We start from the raw sequence: 22,097 nt of genomic DNA, 5'->3' as shown, positions 1-22,097 counted from the left end.
TCTTTGGATGGGTCTGCTCTGCAGAGACACACATGTAAGCTAATGCTGGCTTTTTTTTTTTCCAGCTGCACTGGGAGCTCCTGGAAATGTATCTACCTAGCAGATAACAATGCTTAGAAGAGACAAGAAGGCAGAGAGCTGGAATCCTGCTTCTCGCTATGACTCTTTCCTTACTACACCAGTCACACCGAGAGCAAAGAGTGGACCCAGATCCCATAGGAAATTGTCCTATCTCCACAGAGTTGTATCATCCAGAGACATCCCCCCCATCCCTGCCTTGTATTACAGTCAAAAGTTGAAGAGTTTAGGGCTGCAGAGTTCCCTCTGCAGTTAGGAGTGTGTGTTGCTCTTGCAGAGGACTTGAGTTCAATTCCCAGTACCCACACTATGGCTCAACTACCCATAACTCCAATCCCAGGGATCTGACACACTCTTCTGACTTCCTCGGGCACCGGGCATACATGTAGTCACATCCATATGTGCAGACAAAAATTTATAAAATAAAATCTATACATCTAAAAAACTTAAAAAGAAGTTGAAGAAATTGTAAGAGAGTATGCTAGTAAAAATAATGCTGTATAGCTATAATTCAAGAGAAATTACTCAAGAAACCTCACATTGTTTATGTGCCCTAAGATATTATTGAAATAAGCTAATGAAAGAAGAACATGAAAAAGGTCATCACACACTAAGAAGGATAAGCTCAAGGTGGCTGGCAGTCACCCACGACCTGGGAGTGGGAGAGGGGTGGACACAGGCATTCACATCACTTGTATCAGGGCTTTGTTGTGTCTCTGCTCTGCTGGTTACAACAGACTGACTATTTGGTTTCCCCAAAGCTTGCAGGAGAACATGGCACCTACCTTGTGAGCAACGGCATCATCTGTGAGTTTTAAACTCACATTTACTGTTTTTATCCTCCCATCCAAAGCTACTCCCACTAAACTTGGCTGCTAAACAATTCTGGATCCAGGAGTATCAAGCCAAGCGCTGGGGATTGTACAGAGACCAGATAGTTGTTAAATATTTACTAATAGGAAAGCTGGCTCTTTAAATCATAAATATAATAAGAACCATTCTGTGAGGCTAAATTTCATTTTCCCATGGAAGATGTTATATTCATATTACTAAGTAGAAGATGAAACAACCATTGAGCCCTTTATGGAAACCTTAAAGCAATATAGGAGGGTCTTTGTCTAGCCAGGTTGCATTGCAGCTCGAGTTTTTCCACTTGCTGTGTGATATTCCATGACCTTTTAAGGCCATTTAATTTCATTGCCACCAGGATGAGAAAGGACTACTCCAGGATCTCAGAAGGTCTAGGAAGGATGCAAGGATATTACATCAACTAAGAGCCCTTCACACTGGCAAAGCTCGGCTCCAGGGAGTTCCTTTCACCTTATCACATGGTGACTGGGAGGAAAGAAACCCCACAGCTTTTAATTTTCCCTAAAGATTACAAAATCTAAATGTCGAGAAGGTAGATGAAGAACTACTTTGTTTTTCAAGAGAGTGCAATTTGGGTTAATGTTAGAAAAAGAAGAAGAACAGGACGAGCAGGAGGGAGAAAAGAGAGTCAGGGTAATCTTGTAGACAGGTCTCTGAAGCCTGGAAAGAAGTTCATGGATAGACGCCAGGAACTTGTGTGCCAATGGTGTCTAAACAGCTTGAGGCAGTCCTAATAATTCCTGGCATAACTATGGTCAGTGACATCCGGGGGGGGGAGGGGGGCATGTGGTGGTGACCTGTGTGAACTAGCCAGTTATTTTATTGGTTGCTATTTTACTTCTTGTCAGCACCTCCACTAGAGGGCAGCAGGTGGAAAGAAGAGGATGTCAAAAGGGATTAGCGTTGGTAGTTGATGACAGTGGCTGTCAAGGTTGAATGCAAAGGGAAGGGAGTCATGGTTAAGTTGATTGAATGGGGAAAGTGAGTTTTGTAACTAACTACTGGGGTTCCATTTCTAAGCGTAGTCCTGGAGGACTGAAGGAGCTTAGCGTCAGGAAGAGGACAGAGAAGGTCTTTATCAAAGTAGCACTTGCACTATGTTTGGCGTTTTACATGCACATACACAGAGACAGACAGACACATACACACACAATCATACACACAGGCACACACATGCACATACACAAGCACACATGCACACACACAAACACACACAAACACACACACATACACTCACTCACATACACACCATGCAGACTCCAGAGAATCTCTCTACTTTTCCAGTGTCTGTAAGTGTGTGGCTTAGGAATTAGCAATTTTCAAAATATTATCCCTTAATCTAAGAGCACCAAAAGTTGATACTAAGCAGGAACTCTGAGGTCTCTTCAAGTATAAACAGACTGACTAGGTGAGCACACTATATGTTTAAGAAATCTTCAAACTTGTCTCTTGTAACTTGTTTTTTCCGAGAAAGAAAGGGCAGGGGTAACTAAAGTTGCCGCAGTGGTTTGCAATTTATAGTTTTCAGAGTACTGTGCCAGGCATGGCCTCTCTGAATGTTTTAATTCACGCCACAAACCTGTGGGTAGAAGGATTCTTGACCCCACTGATGGCGGAGGGAAGCAAGTTCCAGCAAGGCTGTCTTCCGCTGGTGAGAACATGAGTAACGACTTCGGACTTTTTATTGTACTCCATTCCAAGGCTTAGTGAGGTCTTGATTCTAGTCAGAATTAATCCCTTTGTCAAATATCTGAGTAGAACTCTAAGAATGACAGCAATGTTCAAGTTGTGTACAAGGCGAGGGTTCATGGGTCAAGGGACAAAATTTTGTCACATCAGAGAGCATACTGATTTCCTAATGTTGTGTCAACCTGAAAAGTACACCTTAACTTTTTCTTTTGATGGCCATTCTGCAGTGAGACAAGCAGATGGCATTTCTTTGCAAGGTTTCAAGATCTTCAAATCGGTTCCACTGGCTTTTTCTGTCAAAGGCTAACCTGCACAGAGTTAGAGGCTGTAATTTGGTCCTAACCCTGCCTATAACCACGGTGAATGTTGGGTAACCCATTGACTCCTCTGAATATGAACTTCCTGTCTGCTGTAGATGTCATGCTTGTTCCTATGGTTTCCTACAGGTCTGCTCTTTGTGTCGTTGAGGTTCATTCTTATGCTGTTTAACTGGATTCTAACATCTAAAGCCTTGGGAGATTGGCATGAAATGATCAAGATCAGTTTCTGTATACAATTAGATGAAGAACCTATGGACTGCTTTCTGCACCTTCTATACCTTCTAAAATACTAGGTAATTTAATTATTTATTATTATTATTGTCCACGTCATCTGTATGTCCATTTCCCATTCTTCCACGTTTCGCTCAAGGACGCTCCCTGACGACAGGGATTTTATTTTTGTTTTAAAATTTTTGCTCACAGAGTCATTATAATTACATAGAATACTACGGAAGTTAGTAAGCACTCAAAATTATTTGTTGGACATATTAACTCCTGGCATCTTTACAAAAAGTATGATCATTTTCAAGTTAGAGACACTGAAGATAAGTTACTGCCCAACACAGATTAGTGTTTCAGAGTCAGCTGCCACACAGAGGCTATTGATTCATGATTAGGTTAGACATGGAAAATTTATCTATTCTTCTATGTGTACTGCCCCCTGGTACCTGTGTTGAGACTGTCCTCATGCCAAAGTTCGTTCAGGCTCAAGCCCCTTGTATAAATGGGTACAGTATTTGCACATAATCAGTCCTTAATATCACTTACCTTACCCAGCATGATGTGCCTACTGTTATGCGAGATTTGAAAAAATAAAGAAAAGAAGAAAACAATACATATAAGAAAAAGCTTGTGCACTTAGTATAGGTGTAATGGCTCAAGAATAGAGTACCAGATTAAGATGTGCAAATACAAGGGTTTGATTCTCAACACTGGAAAAAATGAGGGCATTTTTGACCTATGATTGGTTGAACCCAAGGATACATTTGGGAGCTATGCTGTATAATAATTTGAAAATAATGGGAAATTTTCACAAGTAGCTGGATTTGCCAAAATATCTCCCTGGCAGCCATTTGTTTCACTCACGGTGCTCAAAACCCAGTGTGGCTTGCTCATTTCAAAGGTATAAGCCAGCTCAGCATGTGAGATGCTCTGTACGCATGGAACCTTAAATATAGCAGGTTGATTTCTCTGCTGGTAAAGAGCAAGTCTTAAGACTGATGACATGCAATCTCACATCAATTAATATTAGTTTCAACAGTTGGCTTTGCAGTTATTATACCCTCCCACGCTCCTTTGAATAAACACTCGCACATGTCTGTCAGTGTGGTCCACCAGGCTTTAACTCATGAGACTGTCGAGGGACAAATGGCAGGAAGCATTTGTTGGGATCCCTCAGATGTGTCTGCACACTCATGGGGATTTGCTAACTGGTGTTTTAAGTTGTTGCATTCCTTATAAACAGACATGAGTGACAGGCTTGAATGGTGAGTTTTTCAAGCAAATGTGAATCAGAACCATTAGCATAGCACAGCCTAAAGCTAAGAACTCCAGCTCTGTGCAGCCAGTGAGTCCCTCTGGACCCCAGAATTGGTCAAGCCTCACAGAAGCTTTAGAAGAGAAATCCCCTAGTCTTTAACATAAATGTGGTCCCACACAGCACACTGGTTTTTATGTGGAATTTCCTGGTCATGGGCTATTTCATGCAAAGCACAATGGAACGAAGTCTGGAAGTCCTGGCTCTTATGTGGCAGTCGAGTTAATTTTCTTATGACCAAGGCTGACGTATTCCTGGCTCTATGAAGAGAACCAGGTTCAGAGTTTGCAAGCAGGTGTTCACGGTGTTCCCTGCGTTTCTTTTCTGGGTCAACAAAACTAAAACACACACATTACTTCCGTTTGAAGAAGACACTTGGAACTGAGAGTCTCTTTGACTTAGTATGAGTCCTTGAAGTCCCTGATATTTATTTTATGGCTAAGGAAACTGGCTAGATTGTTTTGTATTGTTTTTCTCTTTTTATTTTTGTCTGACATTGGAGTAGGTATTCTGAAAAAGAGGAAAATTGCAGCTGTCCTTGAAAAGCTACAAGGGTAATGTTGCTCGTTCAGATTGGATCCCACTCTAAGAATGGCCCTGAAAAGTGCTAAGACTTCAAGCAGGGTGGGATACTAACTGTCAGCACACACTGCAAACAACTTGGGCAAAAAACTGCACGAATTTGTGGCATTGCATCAAAGAGCATCAGCCGCCACCAGCTGCTAACTCCTGTGCCCCTGTGTTCAGCTTTAATTGTATGGCCCAGCTGCGTTGCCATTGTCTGCTGTAGAAGTAGCCTTTTTCTCCGGACACTCACTACATTTTGTATACATTATATGCATACATTCGTTATGGAGTAGCTCACATGATCTCCTCTTTCAATATCACCCTTTTAGCTGGAAACCTTTGCCCTCTTAAAGGCTAACTTACAGGGTTTTAGCACCTGTTTGAAAAAAAAAAGATCTTAGATAAATAAAAGAACAAATGAACCTAGAAGAAGATAATGGAGGCACCGTGACTGTGTGTATAAATATTTGCCTTACTTTTAAAAGCTCCTAGACCTGTTTCATCTCAGTCGATATGTAGCAATCCTGGGAGAGTCAGTTTAACATGCAGCCATTGTAGCTAGATGAGTTGTTTCCAAGTAGAATTATTTTATGCCCCACATGCCAGGGGACACTTAACAATGTGTGAAGGTACTTAGGGGGGGTTAGAGCTTATTAGAAAGTATTACTAGTATCTACTGTATAGAAGTCATGGATGTTGTTAATAAGCTATAATACATGAAACATCTACCACCCCAGAAAACCTATCTGACCTAAGATCACAACAATGTTCATGAAGGACATGAAATCCTCATATAGATTTGTGAGCCTATTGTAATCATCTATTTTGTGAGTTCTTGCCTAAAATATTGTTCTGGTTGAGTCTCTCTTATGAGAAAAGAGCTAAGGTGCCATAAAAGATGAGATTTTTAGTGAGCTAGTTCTCTCATACACACAAAGAACCAGAAGCAGAGGTAGGTGGATCTCTGTGAGTTCGAGACCAGCCTGGTCTACAAGAGCTAGTTCCAGGACAGGCTCCAAAGCCACAGAGAAACCCTGTCTCGAAAAACCAAAAAAAAAAAAAGAAAGAAAACAAACAAACAAACAAAAAAAAAAACAAAGAACCAGAAGATGGAGAAATAATCAGTTTAAGGTTTGATTCCTAATTCCTGATCAAAATGAATGTCTAGCTTTCTTAGAAAAGACACACGGCTGTAGCTAGCACCCAGACACTCATATCTGGGTGTCGGGGGGAACTATATGAGCTCTCCTAGAAAATTTACAGATTCAACTTTCTCAATTAAGGATCCTGAGATAATGGGAAAATAATGAATGAATTTAAATGCCAAATGTTTTTTTTTTAAAGACTCAGCTAAAATGTGAAGAGATTAGTCCCATCTTTTGCTTTGAAGCAAGCCAATACATGAGTGTGGAGCAATAGGCAGAAGGTGTTGGAACTGAAATCATGTAGCGATCGATAGAGGGTCACCCAGAAATCTTTCATCTGTCACAACTGAACATTTTCCTATTGTTTATAAAAATTATTTCCTGATTATACATAGTGGAGTAACATATTTGGGTCTTTGTACAGCAGTTAGTCTTACAGCAAGCAGTAACTCATGGGCCCCAGAGAATCACAATCCCCACAATATAGAAGTGCTTAGATTAAGAAAAAAAAAAGGCCCTCAGCTATTATCTTGTCCATTAGTTTTCATCCTTAAAACACTGAAACCCACTGTGTAAAATCAAAGCAAGTGTTATAGGAAGCTATCTTAGGAAAGGATGGGACCCCAGAATTTTGAAGGTAAATTAAGCATACCTACTCTTAAGTCTTGCCTGACTTAGCAACCCTTTCTACCTGGGTTTGATTATAACTGACGTCTATCAGATTTGCTTCTGAATGCCATGTATGAGTCATGCACAGTTCTTATATTAAGTCCCCCCTCAAAAAAAAATACTGAGATATAAGATACTGCATTAAAGGCCAAAGAGATAGCTGATAAAGTACTTGTCCTAAAATCTTGGGGCCTAAGTTCAATCCCCAGCACTCACACTAAAAGACAAAAAAAGAGGTCATGGATTTGGAAGAGAATGAGAAGGGTTATATGGGATGATTTGAAGGGAGGAAAAGGAAGGGGGTGATTTAATTATAGTATAATCTCAAAAAAAAGGGAAAGAATTTTTAAAAAGGCAGAAGTGCACACTTGTGATCCCAATGCTAGAGAGGAGGAGACAGGCAGACCCCTAAAGTTATCTGGCCAACTAGCCCAGCCTAGTGTTCAGGCTGGAGGGCCCCAGTGAAGGACCCTGCTTCAGCAACGGTGAACAGATCCAGAGGAAGGACACTAAGGGAGGTTGACCTTGTCTTCTACATACGGGCACACACAGATACCTGCCTGTTCACACTCCCACTCAAGAACACCTGCTCACCAGAGCACTTAAGAGTGTAATACCAAGCCAGGTGGTGGTGACGCACGCCTTTCAGCCCAGCACTTGGGGGTTCGAGGCCAGACTGGTCTACAAGAGCTAGTTCCAGGACAGGTTCCAAAGCTACAGAGATACCCGGTCTCGAAAACAAACAAACAAACAAACAAACAAAAAAGAGTGTAATACCAAGGGCTGTCCCTTGGTGGGGTGGAAGAAGACTGTATCTGGACAGTCCCCTGGGGAGCTGTGCAGATAATCCTCTGCTGGTGGCTAAGGGTGGCCCCAAGGATACAAACTCTCAGACACTCTCCACTCCTTAGGTGCAGGTGGCAGGGGCACATGACTCTTGTAGCCTGAAGGCAGCAGATGAGGAGAAAAGCTCTAGGTATTGGGAGTATCAGCCATAGAGAAATCTGTGTGCACAAAGACGGCAAAGGACAACATCCTCTAGAATATTTTATTACATTCTTTGGTCCTCAGTTTACCCATCTGCTACCCAGGAGGGAAATGACTTATTTAAAGCTTTCAACAAGTAAATGGTCGACTAAGACAATGGAGGAAGAGTGTACAAGCATCCAATTACCAGCGATTGTTCTTGGCTTCCAGCAGAGGTACTGAAAACCCTAGGGCATTAGTAAACATGCAGACCAAACACAGGTGTACAATTTAAATTTACACTAGTACAGGCCTAATAGAAACAGTTCAACTGTACAGGAAATTTTGAAAACTAAGGATAATTTTAATTGCTACAGAGATAGGCAACCACACTTATGAACTTCTGGGTAAATATCCAGAAAACATGGTGCTGGTCTCGCCAACAAAGAAAACCCATGGCTCGTGATACAACAGTTTGCCTACCTGCCCAGTGTCATTTGAGCATGGCACCTCAGGGACTTTGCTATACTCTACCCAGGGGTTCTCAATCTGTGGGTCACGACCCCTTTGGTGGGCTGAACAATCCTTTTACAGGAGGTGCCCACGACCCTCAGAAAACACAGATATTTGCATTATTGCTCATCACAGTAGCAAAATTACAGTTGTTAAGAAGCAACAAAAGTAATTTATGATTGGGAGTCACCATAGCACAAGGAACTGTATTAAAGGGCAACAGCATTAGCAAGGTTGAGGACCACTTAGAAGCTACCCTGAACAAGTTGGCCAGGCCAGACTGCCTGACTCAGGGTGATGCTACTGAGGTGATGTCATTCATTTGCTTCCCTAGGCTCCTCCCCCTCCACAGCACATCCTTTGATCATAGCTAATGCTAAAAAGAAGATGCCCCTCTTCCTTGCTCAAACCAAAGGAACAGTGGGTCAATGAAGGGTGGAGGAGAAATGACAGCACATGCTAAAATTTAGGTGGGTGAAAGAGGTCCTTTTCTAAAATAAACAATTGCCCTCTAAGTGCCTTATATATGCTAAGTACATCTTTGCCGGTGACTTATATTCTAACCGTCATGGGCTTTTAAAGTTAAAATCAGTTTCAGCTTTGATTCATTTTCTTCTCATTTCTTTCTGGGGAAGCCAAGCTTCCCCAAACTTTGTTATGATAAAACACCAATTCTCACCTCACTAAGGTCAATGTGTTCATAAGGTTTACACAAGGCACACCCCTATCCGAAAGCCCGATGTCAAAGCATTCTTTCTCTTTCCATACATTTGCAAGGCTAAAAATTAAAGGGGGCGTGCAACATCATTTTCACATTTAGCGATCAAAAAGTTAAAGATTTTCTGAGATTATATTTACTTTTAACCTGAAGAGTTTCACATTTCTTACTAGAAAATTAGGGAGGCATGCTAAGAAGGCTGAAAACTGATTTATGTATTTATAGAATTCCCAGTCAGGGTCTTGTATGATCTCCAGCTCAATGTCTGAAAGGTCGATGAAAACTTTGATTTGGGATCTTCAGGTCTTCTATCTCTCTGTGTCTGTCAGTATTTGAGCAGACTTATCAGGTAGGTGGGACATAGATAAAGGTGGTATCAGGGTGATAGTGTTGGGTGGCCAGTCCATCCAGTAAAGGTGTTGGCCAATGAATGGTGTACTGGGAGAGGACAGAGATCGGTGATCTGGAAAGGGGATTGCAGAATTTAGCAAGGACATCATGCTCAGGGATATTAATTTAGTATTTGGGGCAAAATTATGGTCCTGGTGGCACCAGGCATATTAATCAGTAAATCAAAGCATCCCAGGTTCAGGAAAAAGCTCTAAATCCCAGTTTCAACTGTGGGACAGTTAATTTTAGACCCTTCCTACCGAAAGGGAATCCCAGTTTAACATACATCCTTCTTATATCTGGCCATTCAAAGTATCAGGGACAGTTGTGGGCCTGGAGAAAGGCCAGGTCAGGATTTTAATGCTGATTCACGCATTAACCAACAAATAAATAACGATAGTCATTAAAATGCCAGAGGATGAGACACAGGGATGAGGAGCAGTATTCAGACAGCAGAAGGCCTAGTGACTTCCACACCGAGAATGCTTTGTGCACAGGGTATGTGGTGCCATTGTCTCAGCCATTTGAGGCTATTTATTCCAAGTTCAACAACTTAAAGTACAGACGACATCACAACTTTATTTAGAAAATGGGCACAAAACACATACCAGTCTCCATACACAGATCTTCCCACTCCCAGTTCTTAGTAAGAGACTCTGTAAAAGCATTTTGAAATACTTCTCTAGTGATTGAGACCTGAGCCACCAGCTCTCGTACATGCCATGGAAATATAATGGAAATAATGTCAAGACACTGTAAAGGCTTAAGACCACACATTGTCACAGAACCAAAAACAGAGATTTCTGAAATGCATTGGATGAAATTATGCTGATTCATTTTGAGTCAATTGGAGGAGTAAGAAGAGACCAAAGAAATCTCTCACGTAACAGGCAGTTGATAAAGTTTTCTAAGCCTCAGAACCTCTTGTTTGTATGGTGGTCTCCATACAAGACACCAAGGAATATTCTGTTTAGCTGATCAATTGAGTGATCAGCTTTCAGGTAGCATTGATCCCCACATCTCTACTATAGACGGTGAGGAAGTGTTGCTCTTGGTTTGGAGACAATGTTGACAGCATTGTATAAACATGCAAGCTAGTATTGCAGGAAAAGATAATATAGAACTGCAGGGCCTGCACTCTGAAAAAGGAGCGTTATTCCTGGGATTGTGGATGCTGGAGACCGCCTGAAGACAAGTTAGGGGCATAGTAGTGAGGATAAGCAACACTTCCTCACCGTCTATAGTAGAGATGTGGGGATCAATGCTACCTGAAAGCTGATCATGCAATTGATCAGCCAAACAGAATATTCCTTGGTGTCTTGTATGGAGACCCAAAGCCAAGCCGCAAAGGCACCTTTGTTGATGGCTTTGATAAGCCTACAGTTCTTCATCACGTGGAGTTTAAGGTTAAAACACAAATCATCCATGGGGAAACCACAACATTAGCTTCGACAGAGAAGAAGATGGAGGAGGAGTTGGAGGAGGAAGAGGAGGACGACAGGGGAGCAGGAGAAAGTTAAAACCCCAACCACAGATTAGAAAACACTGAAATGGTTCTGTTAGGGTTCTCCTACGTGTTCTATGATTGAGGGGTCCTGGCTGAATGAGTCCAAGCTAACATGGGCTTCTGCAGAGCTGGAACTGGATCGGCCTCTAGCCACAGGCAGACCACCAGGTGTGCTCACGAACATCTACAATTTGCAGGTGTTCCACACCAATTAACTTATGGCAGCCTCTTTCCTGTCAACCCATGAAAGGAGGCTCACTTTGGGTTACTGAATCAAGGTGGTGTGGGGACATTTTGTAAATCAGGACAAGCTCTTGTCTTGGGAAAACCAGGATCCAGGGTCGATGAATGGAACGACAATGTGTCATGGTCTCTTGGACTACTCATGAGTGGTCCTGGGCCTACTTACTAATTAGTTGAGACACAAGCTTAATCACCTGCACTCCCAATCTCTTCGTACGACTGAATCAGCTACCATGTAAACCTGGCCAACTTCTCAGATTCTGTCCAGTGCAAAATTTTGTCTTTCTCAAAACATGCTGCTTGTTCTTTATTGCATTCTACGAGGTAACTCCATAGGCTGCCATGGAGAGAATGTTTGAGAGTTGGCCAAGGTCTTGGGGATATAGTAATGAATATACTCCCTGGAAAGAGAGTCCAGTTCTTTGTCTTGTACTGTGTACAGGTACACAAGGGTACTTGCCACTGTATGGCAGCCTTTGCCATGCGACAGCCATATGCACAGGGGATTAAGATGGTCATAGCAGCTGGGCTAGGCAAAGGTAAATGGAGTTCAGAGAAAGGATGCCAAACAAAGGTGTTAAAGGCACTCTGTCTTCTCCCCAGCCTCCTCCGTTCCCATGCAGAATAGTACTCCCTGTAGCCCTTACACTTCACCGTTTGAAGGCAGACCTGCCCTTCCTGACTCCACTTTAGTAAAGTGAGCCAATGCTTTGTTGAGAGTATTTAGTTAAGTGTGTGGAACTTGGAACTGGATGGAGTAAGAACATACTGAGAGCTCTCAAAGTTTGTGTTTTGATAGTTCTCAAAGCTAAAGTCTATATGTTAGTTAAATCATAAGTACTGGAGTTAGCACTTCCTTAATATTTCTCTGATCATGTTCCATTTATCTTTTTTTGTTTTTTTACCATCCTATCATATCTAGATCATTTCTCTTTTGACCCATTTTTAATCTGGTTCTTCTACACTCATACCTTTCAATTTATTCTCATTGCTAGTATCATTTTCCAGGTGAAACCTTAATAGTATTATTATCTATCTTAAAACTCTGTAAGAGCCAAGGGGACTCACAACTGAATTATGTTTACATCTGTTTCATCTTCTATAAATTGTGGGCTTCTTGAAGTCAGGAATATGAGTTATAATTTCCTCTTTGAATCCAAAAAGTACTTTAAAAAATACAGAAAGTCTGTTTGGTTCCATTGTTTACAAATGCTTGTGCTTATTTTCTCACTGGCACCATCTAAAGTCACCTGGCTTGCTCCAGCATGCTGAAATCCAGTCTCAAAGTCAGTTTGTGATATCAAGGAGGTCAAGGTGACACAGTATTGTTGATGTATTTGGCCATGGGCCACGACATTAGACACATTACGAGACTCTTCTTGCCTTGGATGACCATCAAGAAAGCAGCATTTGAAATGTCTGTGGCTTCCTCACTCACTTCAGCAAGAAACCAAAGATTTAAATTACTCTTTCTTTGACAAAGATTAAAAGGACACCCTTTAATGTTTATCAGCTTCAACTGTGACTCCAATACTTCTTTGAAACATATCCAGTATGTCTTGGCAACCTCTAACGGCCATGTGGGGCTTCAACTGTAGTGGGGTAGAGTTTGTTTAAAAACTAAAATCCCCCCACTGTGCAATTATTTCCTGTTGAACAATAAGAGCAGAAGAATCTTCTAAACAAGCATTGGGTCATTCTGCATGTGCTTATAAGGAATGCTCAGAAATACAAAGAGAACATGACTTAGTGAATTCTGCTTCCTTCAGAACACAACAGATCATTCTAGGTAAGTTTTTTTCTTTTAAATGATAAAGATGCAACATGGTTTACAGAAGCTCTCTCTATGGTGGGGAGTTAAAGATGTAAATTATGAACTTTGCCTATAAATTGTATTAACAGATACTTATTGTATATTTCTGTATATATACATATTATATTTATCATACCTAAATAGTACATATGCAGTCTATAAATATCAACATCCTGTGGTTAACATTTTTGTTTTGACTGATCTGCTTACAACTTTGACAATGATTTTCATCTGATGGATTTGGCACATACTCTTCCTTCCTTTCCATATATTGCCAATTCTTCAAGGCCTGGCAAGTCCTGTTTTCAACCATGAAGCCCTGTAGACTGTGTGTAATTTGACTGAAACTGACTACCTTAAGTCTACTTTCAAGAGAAGCAAATATAAACAGGGTGCTCATGTACAGTGTGATTTGCCAAATAACTTCTCTCTTGTTTACAAAGGAAGTGCTCAGTAGATATTTGTTGATTTTTAAATGCATATAATAGAGCTCCTCCTTTCTTGCTCATGCACTGAACATTGCAGAAGTTGGTAACTGGATGAACTGTTTTCTGTCTTCATTGCTACTGCTATGCAGAATGGTCATTTCCACAGTTCATATATACAGAGTTGACACTCTAATTTTTAGTATAATTACCTAATTTACAAACTTTTGATAATTCCTGAAGACTTACTTGTATTCTTTACGGCCCTAAATTCAAGATTTAAAAAATAGGAATAGCTGAAGGGATGTCTATGCACCAAACTTGGTGACTTAATGATTCCAAGTTTACTTTGAGTAAACTTGTTCGGAGAATCTTGATGTTTTGTCTTCATTATGAAAGCTAGACATTAAAGTGTCAGTCCTTCATCACTTCCAGCAGCTCTTCGTGGCCTAGCAAGACAGAGCTTCTCTGCATAGCAAGGATTTGGTTACTTCTACCCGAGGCTTCTGTGAAACTCAAGGGAATGCCGAGCTGCTGACTGACGAATATACAATGATGGACGACACACTTTATAATGGGCATTCCTTACATCTATCAGATCTTTATGGATACTTCTCAGCAGAAGTATCCAGGTACAGCCAGTGGATAGAGCAACCTGGTAAAGCCTTCTAGCAATAAGACAACTTTGACTATTCTTAATGATGGAATAAAAAATTCTCCACGGGGATAAATAACTTGCACTGAGGAGGAGGTTAGAGCCTCATATTAAGTATGAGTGTGAAAAAAAACACCACACCCACTATTACAGCATCTTAAACAGTACAATGATGACACTGTTCGATGTTTAGTTCCTATGAAGTTTTCCACAGGGCAATTATATTTAATTTTAAAAATCCTCTCAGACCCAGTGTATTTCTAGTTATGTATTTGCCCAAACAAGGAAAGCCCTGCTTAAAGATTGAAGAGTCAACATTCCCTTACCATACAGACCTATCATCTTCAATCTAGCTCCAGGGAAGACGCCTTTTTTCAGGTGATTTCTTCATGACAACTAACTCAGTAGTGACACATATTGCACTGAGCAAACAATAAAGAATGAATCATAAAACTATGCTTTCTTTTAATTCTCCACCTAGATTTTTAGTCTGCCTTATATTAAGAGAGGGAACTTGAAAATCAAATAATTTGATCTAGACTTGGCAAATAAAGGAACAAATGGTCCATGAATGTCATCTGAGATCATGACCCATGTTGTATCATGTGCTAAGTTTGTAAGTGGCAGATAAACACACCCACCAGTGTGGATGAGCATGCTTAAACATGCTTGCCTATATCCTCTTAAGCAATCAATATACCCCACCCACATGTCATTTTAAAGAAATTTTCTGGAATACTTAAATATTGTAATTTGCTTAGTTTAACAAGAAAAGAAAGAGAATAATGCTTCTTTGCTAAATTATTTCCCATATAGATGAACTGGTAAATATATTTTCTTACTGTTCTTTCTCCAAGCCAACAAGAAGCCAACACAAATTATTAGAAAGAAAGTTAAGCAGCTAATTTGGGAACTGGCTGTTAAAATCACCACTTGGTATAAGGGGCTCCATTCTTGCACTCACTACAGCACAACTGTCAAGACAGGAAACAGCACAGGCTTAAGACTGAAGATCTATAGGACATCCATCTAAGTAAAATAGGTCAGATATAGAAAGAAGAACAAACATGATTGCATTGATATGTAATTTTAAAAAGAAACGACCGAATGCATAGAAAGGACTGTCATTCATAGAGTACAAAGTAGCAAATATGCAGTATTAACATGGCTAGTATCTTAATGGCCCCAAGATGACTGTAGCCAAAGACAGATTATTATCTTCAGGATTTCTGCTGAAGTAGATCATGGCTTCTTTTGCCACAGAGAGAGAAAATGGGTAATGCACACCCACGCGTGCACGCACACGCACACACACACCTTTTAACATTCTATACCATAAATATATACAATGAAATTCATTTAAAATAAGCCACTATTTTCTTTTTGGCCTTCACCCCATGAAGTGGAAGGCTGCTCCAATGCTTAAGCTGTTGAGTGGGTGCTGGAAATTGTCTAGGCTGGAAAACAGTTCGAGCCCCCTTCTCTGAGTCTGGGATGCTTTTCTCAACCTTTTGAAAGATTCTTAGGTGGTACTTTTCACTTCTTGGGCTTTAAAGTTCGTGAAGCCTTGCCCTGCGGACTGAAAGTCACCTCAGTGAAGAAAGGAGAGATTAAACCACCATGACTTTGGCATGGCAGACGAGCTGAGCTGTCATGCTTTGGCTCAGACCCAGGGTCTAAAAGCAGCCATGGGAAAGCTGCTGAAGTGGAGCTCACCATTCTCCCCACGTCTGCCTTGCATAATGTTGACATTATAACACCAGAGAGACCCAAAAATATTTCAGACAGTTATGAGTTCTCTGCTATAAATATTTTGGAATCGCCTTAAGAAATAAAATAACACATTCCATCCGTTCCCCCTTCTAGGCTCCTCTTGACATCGTCAGCAGCTCACTACTGTGCGTTTATTTTTGGTCACAAGGTCAGCAGGACACATTAAAGCGTTAAGTCGCCTGTTAAACTGTGTTTTCCAACACGAGCTGGGTGTTGAGTAAGGGAGTCAGCTACTTTTAAAGCGACAACTGAGCCCAGTGCCACCCCAAGGCAAAAAACACATTGTTCCTGCCCTCAGGTGAAACCCAGGCAAAGGAAACTGCCAAGTGTTAAAGACAGTTTTTGAAAAAAAGTTCCCCATGTCTTAGTGAGGATACTTTGTACCCCAGGCAGACACCCCACAGCCACTTTCATTGTTTATTGCTTCTGCTATGACATGTGAGTCTGAAAATATTGAGACAGCCTGGAGGATATAAAAGGGAAGGGAAAGTATTCAGACAGTTAGGGAAGCTCATGACTCCTGGGTGTATCTGTCAACTAGCTCAGGTGTCTTCTCCCCTGTAACTTAGCCAAACAGCAACCACACAGAGAAAAGAGAACAAACTTGTTGGAAATCTGCAATTGGCCTTTTCAGAGAAAATGATTAGGAGGACTGCATTCCACGCTCTGGAAAAGACTACATGATGCTTAGTCACAGGTGAACTGAGCGATTAGTAGGTTAAAATGATTTGGTGATATTTTAATATCTCCCCCTGAGACCTGCTTGTCTTCATCATAAATGGCCCCAGCACACTATGCAATATTGATTTCCAATGTGAAAACACCAGATGCCCAAGCCAACTACCACAGCCCTCCTGAACCATCCCCAGAGAACCCCTCCTGGTTTATGGTTTTAAAGCTAAGACAGGTTCCCTGCTAGTTGCTCTGAAAACTGAGACAATCTCCTTCATTCCCTAACACCACAGTGAGAAAAGAAAAGGAGGACTTACCCCAACTTCCAGAAAAAGTGTTGCTGGAGACTGCCAGTGCCAAGGTTAAGAGCACCCGCCAAAGATCCATACCTGTGAGACCTGCAAATCGGAAGGAGCACAGACAGAGTCAGGCAGAGCTGCGAGAGACCGTGGTCATAATACAACATTCAAAACCCGGTGAATCCTGGAGTGAGCTGATGGGATATGTGTGGAAGGAATCTTAGCAAGTCTTGCATTGCCTCAGACTTTGGTATTGTCATACTTTTCATGAGAATGCACAGCGGGCTGGGGTAAATCCTATGTTCTGTGAGCGTTTGCCTCAGGAAGTAGCATGGACAGTACAGATTTTTAGGTCCTGGCCTACAGCCCCAGGATCACCTCACAGCAAATGACCCCCCCCCCCACTGCTCAATCACAGGGCGCATTTTTTTAAGGACCAAATGGCTTAATTGATAATAAAAACACTGTACTGATGAGCCTTCTCAGGGAGGCTTAACTGGAGGGAAGCTGAAAGGCAAGAAGCACTCACCAGACATCAAGAGAGGTTTTGATCTTGTGAGGACTGTGTGCTCTGAAACACCCAGGAATATGTCCACCAAGAGCAAGCAGTCCTGGTCTTTCTAACCATTTGTGAACCCATGTGTGCCTGCACCTTCAGCCCTTCAGTCTACTGAATGAGGGAGCGATGAACGTGTTCTGTGGGCACACATCTTTTTTTCTGAAGAAAATACACTTCTCTGGAAAAATAAATGATGGTGCTTATGTCCAGGATTCTCTAGAGAGAAGTCCGGACTGGTTGGAAAGGAGCTCAGTATCCTGCACTTTCTAGAATGATCACTGAGTTGGACAGTTAATACCAACTACTTTAAAGCTCAGTCCCAGCATTTCATAAAACTGCCCTATTTACAAGTCCCCGAGGCCCACCTGGTCGCCACACCTCTCTGAACTTTATTTTTACCATTGTGCAAACTTCACAATACTGAAATAGCTCTCTTTGCTCTCCCCAGTCATGCTGAAATGACGAGCAAGAATGTTTGCTTTCATGGATGTGCAGGTGTGGTTCTGAGGGAACATCCATGGAATTCTGAAGGGTTATAAAATGTCAAATGTTTTACATTTTCCTTTGTAGGTAGAGGACAACCTTTCAATTCTGTGTTCTTGAAGCATTTTTTACGTAAGAAAACACATCTTTATGCAAACTGAGGATTTTCTTGGGTCTGAATATATTTGCACACCTTCCTACATGCGGGTGACCCTCCCCTGCCAAACACTGCCCTTTGGGATCTCTGGTAGCATCAAATGTGATGGGTAACTGGGAGATTTCGAGCAAGTCGGATGTTATGAGGACCCCCACATTTTTATTCTTAAGTGGAAGACTATGGGGTGTTGGTTTTGTATTATGTACGGTGCAAACATGAATCACTAGCACTCTGTCCTCACATATAAGGAGCCTCTAGAAGAAATGCATTAAATGGCTAGACAAAGCAAGTAATAGACTGAAAGTGCTATCATGTGGAATTTATGTATATTAAAGGAAAATTCTAGTGCTGTCTCTCTACAGCACTAGAAACCCTAAGACATTGAGGAAGCAGACTCTAAATTTTAATAGTGGTAATTTAAGTAGCCCTCTCAGAACATACGCTCAGGGCAGAAGCTCCGGTCATCTGCCATTCTGATAGTGAATTCTCAACTCCCAGGTTGTTTACTTTTCTTTCCAAGTATATGAAAATGTTTGCACTTCTTAGAAGACACCGTCCTTGCCTTAGAAGTCAGGTCTTCTGTAATTGTGTCGAAGAGACCAGGCAGGTGCCAGAAACAAGTGGGGCTTAGGTCAGAAAACTAGCACACAAACCTTCTCCAGTCCTCAGACTTTTGTGCATTCTTCATTCTGAGATACCAGAGACTGATCCCCAGAAGCACTGCACACATTAGGTAGGTTCCACCACAGAATCACATTCTGCCTTCGTCCCCAGTCTTCCCAAAGCTGCTTCTCGCACATGAATTCTACTTCCCCCAAACAAGGAACTGGAGTTACTACAATGCTCTTATAAAGCAAGCATGGCTCCACACGACACATTTTTATGTCACAAAACAAAACAAGCAAACCAGAATCCCCCAAACAAAATTAGCCAGGGGTCTATTTCCACACATCTATCACAGAAACAGGCATATTCAAAGTTGCAATTCTCCGCAGTGGGATATCAGAAAAGTTCATTGTCACCTGAAGCACACTGAGAAGGACTAGATTTGTAACACTCTAAGCATAGGAACCAGGAGGTCAAAGGAACATTCTACAGGAGCTAACAGCTTTTTCAGCCTCTAGTCTTCCCTCTCCTTTCATTGATGTTTCGGCAGATAAAGTCTAGGGAACTTGCCATTGACTTTGAGAACTTGTCCCTGCCGGCTTTGCAGAACTCCAAGTGGCACATCCTTGGTGACAGGACTCTTCTATACTAAGCTCTCGCTGAGATCAAATGTCTTGTCTGACGTCTACATGTGTCTCCATGGAGTTGGGAGAGGGCAGAGTTCCGTCGCCACACAGAGTTTAAAATTAATTTAATTTATACTGTGCCAGATGCCAGAAAGAGAGATTCCCCTTCCTCAAGCTTTCTTTGCCCAAATGTTCAAACTTATAATTATCCATTAACCTCGAGATAGAAGAGTTCATCCAAAGTGCCCCTTTAAGAGGCACATTTTAAGGCAGACATTTTTCCCCCAGAGGAATATATCAAATTTAATTTTTAGACCTGCAGTATTTTCCTAGGGAAAATCGTTATTTAAATTTCTTGTGATATTAATTCATTCTTTGGCTACAGACTCCTGGCAAAGAAAGAGGGAGAAAGTGGGCTTTTTCTTACATAATGGAACTCACACCATTTCCATTCTCAGTGCCTGAGGCATTTTGCCTGCTTTCCTCTGAGGAGAACCAGTTTAAAACTAGAATAATCCAGCTGGTGTATTCTACAGACTGCCCAACAAAGAATGCAACCAAGTTATATAATCAGGCTTATTATATACTGATCTTCATTCTATGGCTATGACATAGTAAACAGACAGAAGAGCAGAAGAGATAGAAGTTAGATATGACATTTCTCTTCAACATATCATAACCAACTCCTAGCAAAGAAGGTAATAGGCTACATTATTTTAAATTAAAATGAGCAAGTATTTCTGGAATGATTAGTGGTTGCTGATATTGTAGAAAGCATGATAGAAATTGATGCAAAAGTTAACCAGACCATGGTTGCTAACTATAAGAACTGGGCCATCCTTGAAACCGAGAGAAGACGGTGCCTACCTGAGAAGGGAAAGTTAAAGTAGGAAAAAGAAATTAGCTAGAGTTGAGGGGCTTAAAGTTAGAACCAAATGACAGGCAAGGTTTTATGTGTAAAGAAAGTGAGACAGCTATGGCAAACTTGTACAGACCAAAGCTCATTGCCAATGATCTGGTGCAGGGGTGAATTCTGAAGCTGTTTAGTTACTATTCTGAGACCAGTGCATAGAGATTGTTGCCCAGACTTAAAGGCAAGATTGGGTTAGCAAGGTAAGACAGTACTGCCGCAGAATTTTCAATTATATAAATCAGCTTTTGGTGTATATAACATGAGCAAAAATGAAGTTTCCTTATGATAAAGTTGCTCCTCATGCTGTCTTACTTTAGTTACACTGAGGTTACTAAAAAGCTCTGAATACAGGAAAGACATATCTACGATACATGAGAGAGTGAACCCATGAATGAAAGGCAGTGCTACAGTCAGGAGTCAGGATGCTGGGTTCTGAGTTGCTTAGGGGAAGAGAAGGTCACAGGATTGTTTGGGCTTCTTGGTGATTGACACAGTCACAAGACTCCCAGAAATGTGGGAGTTGTCTAGTGTGAAGTTCAAGGTACAGGAACAACAACCAAAGGGAAAGAAACTATCAATGAATGTGACCATTGTATAGAGATGAGGGTTAGGTGAATTTAACACTTAGGCTAGACTATTTTATAAAAAATACCTATTGTTGTCAAAAATGATAGTAAAATGTGTATTGATGGCATGGGAGGCAATCTGTAGTCACAGCTTGCTTATGATTAAGTGCACACAAAGTGAACCATTGCTCTTTAACCACCTCTAACTTTTGCAAAGTATTTTGAAGGAAACTGGGCAATGATCTCCTTAAAATGTGATGCTAGCATAAAAGTTGAGGAAGACCTGGAGCTGGAGTCCTGCCAAGCAAGTCAGGTAAAACACCATGATGACAGCAGGATTAATCAGAAATAGTGAAGTTCCCTCAAACTCTCATTTTCCTAATTTTAATTTTTTTGATATTGACAAAGGGTTGATTTTCAAAGTCAAGTTGGAATAGAATTGTTTATGCTGCACAGCAAAAACCTCAGGTAGATAAACTAATAAATATGTGCTTCCCGGTGTCGGTATGTATTACTAATGAATTGTTGCAAAACTGAATTAACTCAGTGCAGAAAAATGCAAAGGCTTGTCCAAAATGATAGTCAAATCACCTCTTCTAATTAGCACCAAGCATTTATTTGAATAGTTTGTATTCAGAATTCATGTTAGGACTATTTTTATGGTGGGGATAATTTAAAAACTGGTCAGCATCAAATGTTTTAAGTCAATTTATTTCCCTCTCACTAGTGAGCGAAGGAAAAGTTTAGAATTTTATTTTCAATTAGAAAAATATTTGTGTGTGTGTTTATGTGTGAGTGTGCATGCACACACATGAACAAGTCACAGCATGTGTCTGTAGGTCAGAGAACAATTGTGTGGTGTCAGTTCTCGTTTTACTTAGGTGTATTCTAGGGAACCTAATACAGGTCATCAATCTGGCATGGAGAGTACTATATCCACCGAGCCATCTTCCAGCTCCTGGTATTTTTAAAGAAAAAAAACAAAAGTTGTATGTTGTTCAACATTGGGCACATGTTCTGAGAAAAATGTTGTTAGGCGCCTCTGTCATTTGAAAACTGAAGAGTTTTCTTAGACTAATCTAGATGGCATATAGCAATGCATAATAATGGTACATGATGAATACACACATGAGGAATAGCCTAGATCATGATGAACAAGATTAAAATAAGTGAAAAAGACAATAATGTAATCAAAATGGAGCAAAAATGGTTCCTTTTATTTTCACAAGTAGGTATGTACCCTAAACCAATGGTGGAAAATATAGTGCTAAATAAATACATGAACTTGTGTCATAATTAGTTATCACTACCAGTATCAAAGATTATGTACTGAAGTAA

At 40.9% G+C, this 22,097-nt stretch overlaps 1 protein-coding gene across 2 annotated transcripts in view; it reads right to left on the bottom strand.

Moving 5' to 3' along the window:
• Ghr (growth hormone receptor) overlaps positions 1-22,097 on the bottom strand; it is a 226,715-nt gene that overhangs the window by 108,265 nt on the left and 96,353 nt on the right. For both annotated transcript variants that reach the window (XM_057789429.1, XM_057789430.1), the window contains exon 2: positions 16,868-16,948. In XM_057789429.1, the coding sequence (XP_057645412.1) occupies positions 16,868-16,937 (70 nt within the window). In that variant the 5' untranslated portion in view covers positions 16,938-16,948. The remainder of the gene's footprint in view (positions 1-16,867; positions 16,949-22,097) is intronic.

This window comes from Chionomys nivalis, chromosome 15 (assembly GCF_950005125.1).
Source record: "Chionomys nivalis chromosome 15, mChiNiv1.1, whole genome shotgun sequence".
NCBI lineage: Eukaryota > Metazoa > Chordata > Mammalia > Rodentia > Cricetidae > Chionomys > Chionomys nivalis.
The sequence above is the reverse complement of the archived record's forward strand: the minus strand, read 5'-3'. Positions and strand labels throughout refer to the sequence as shown.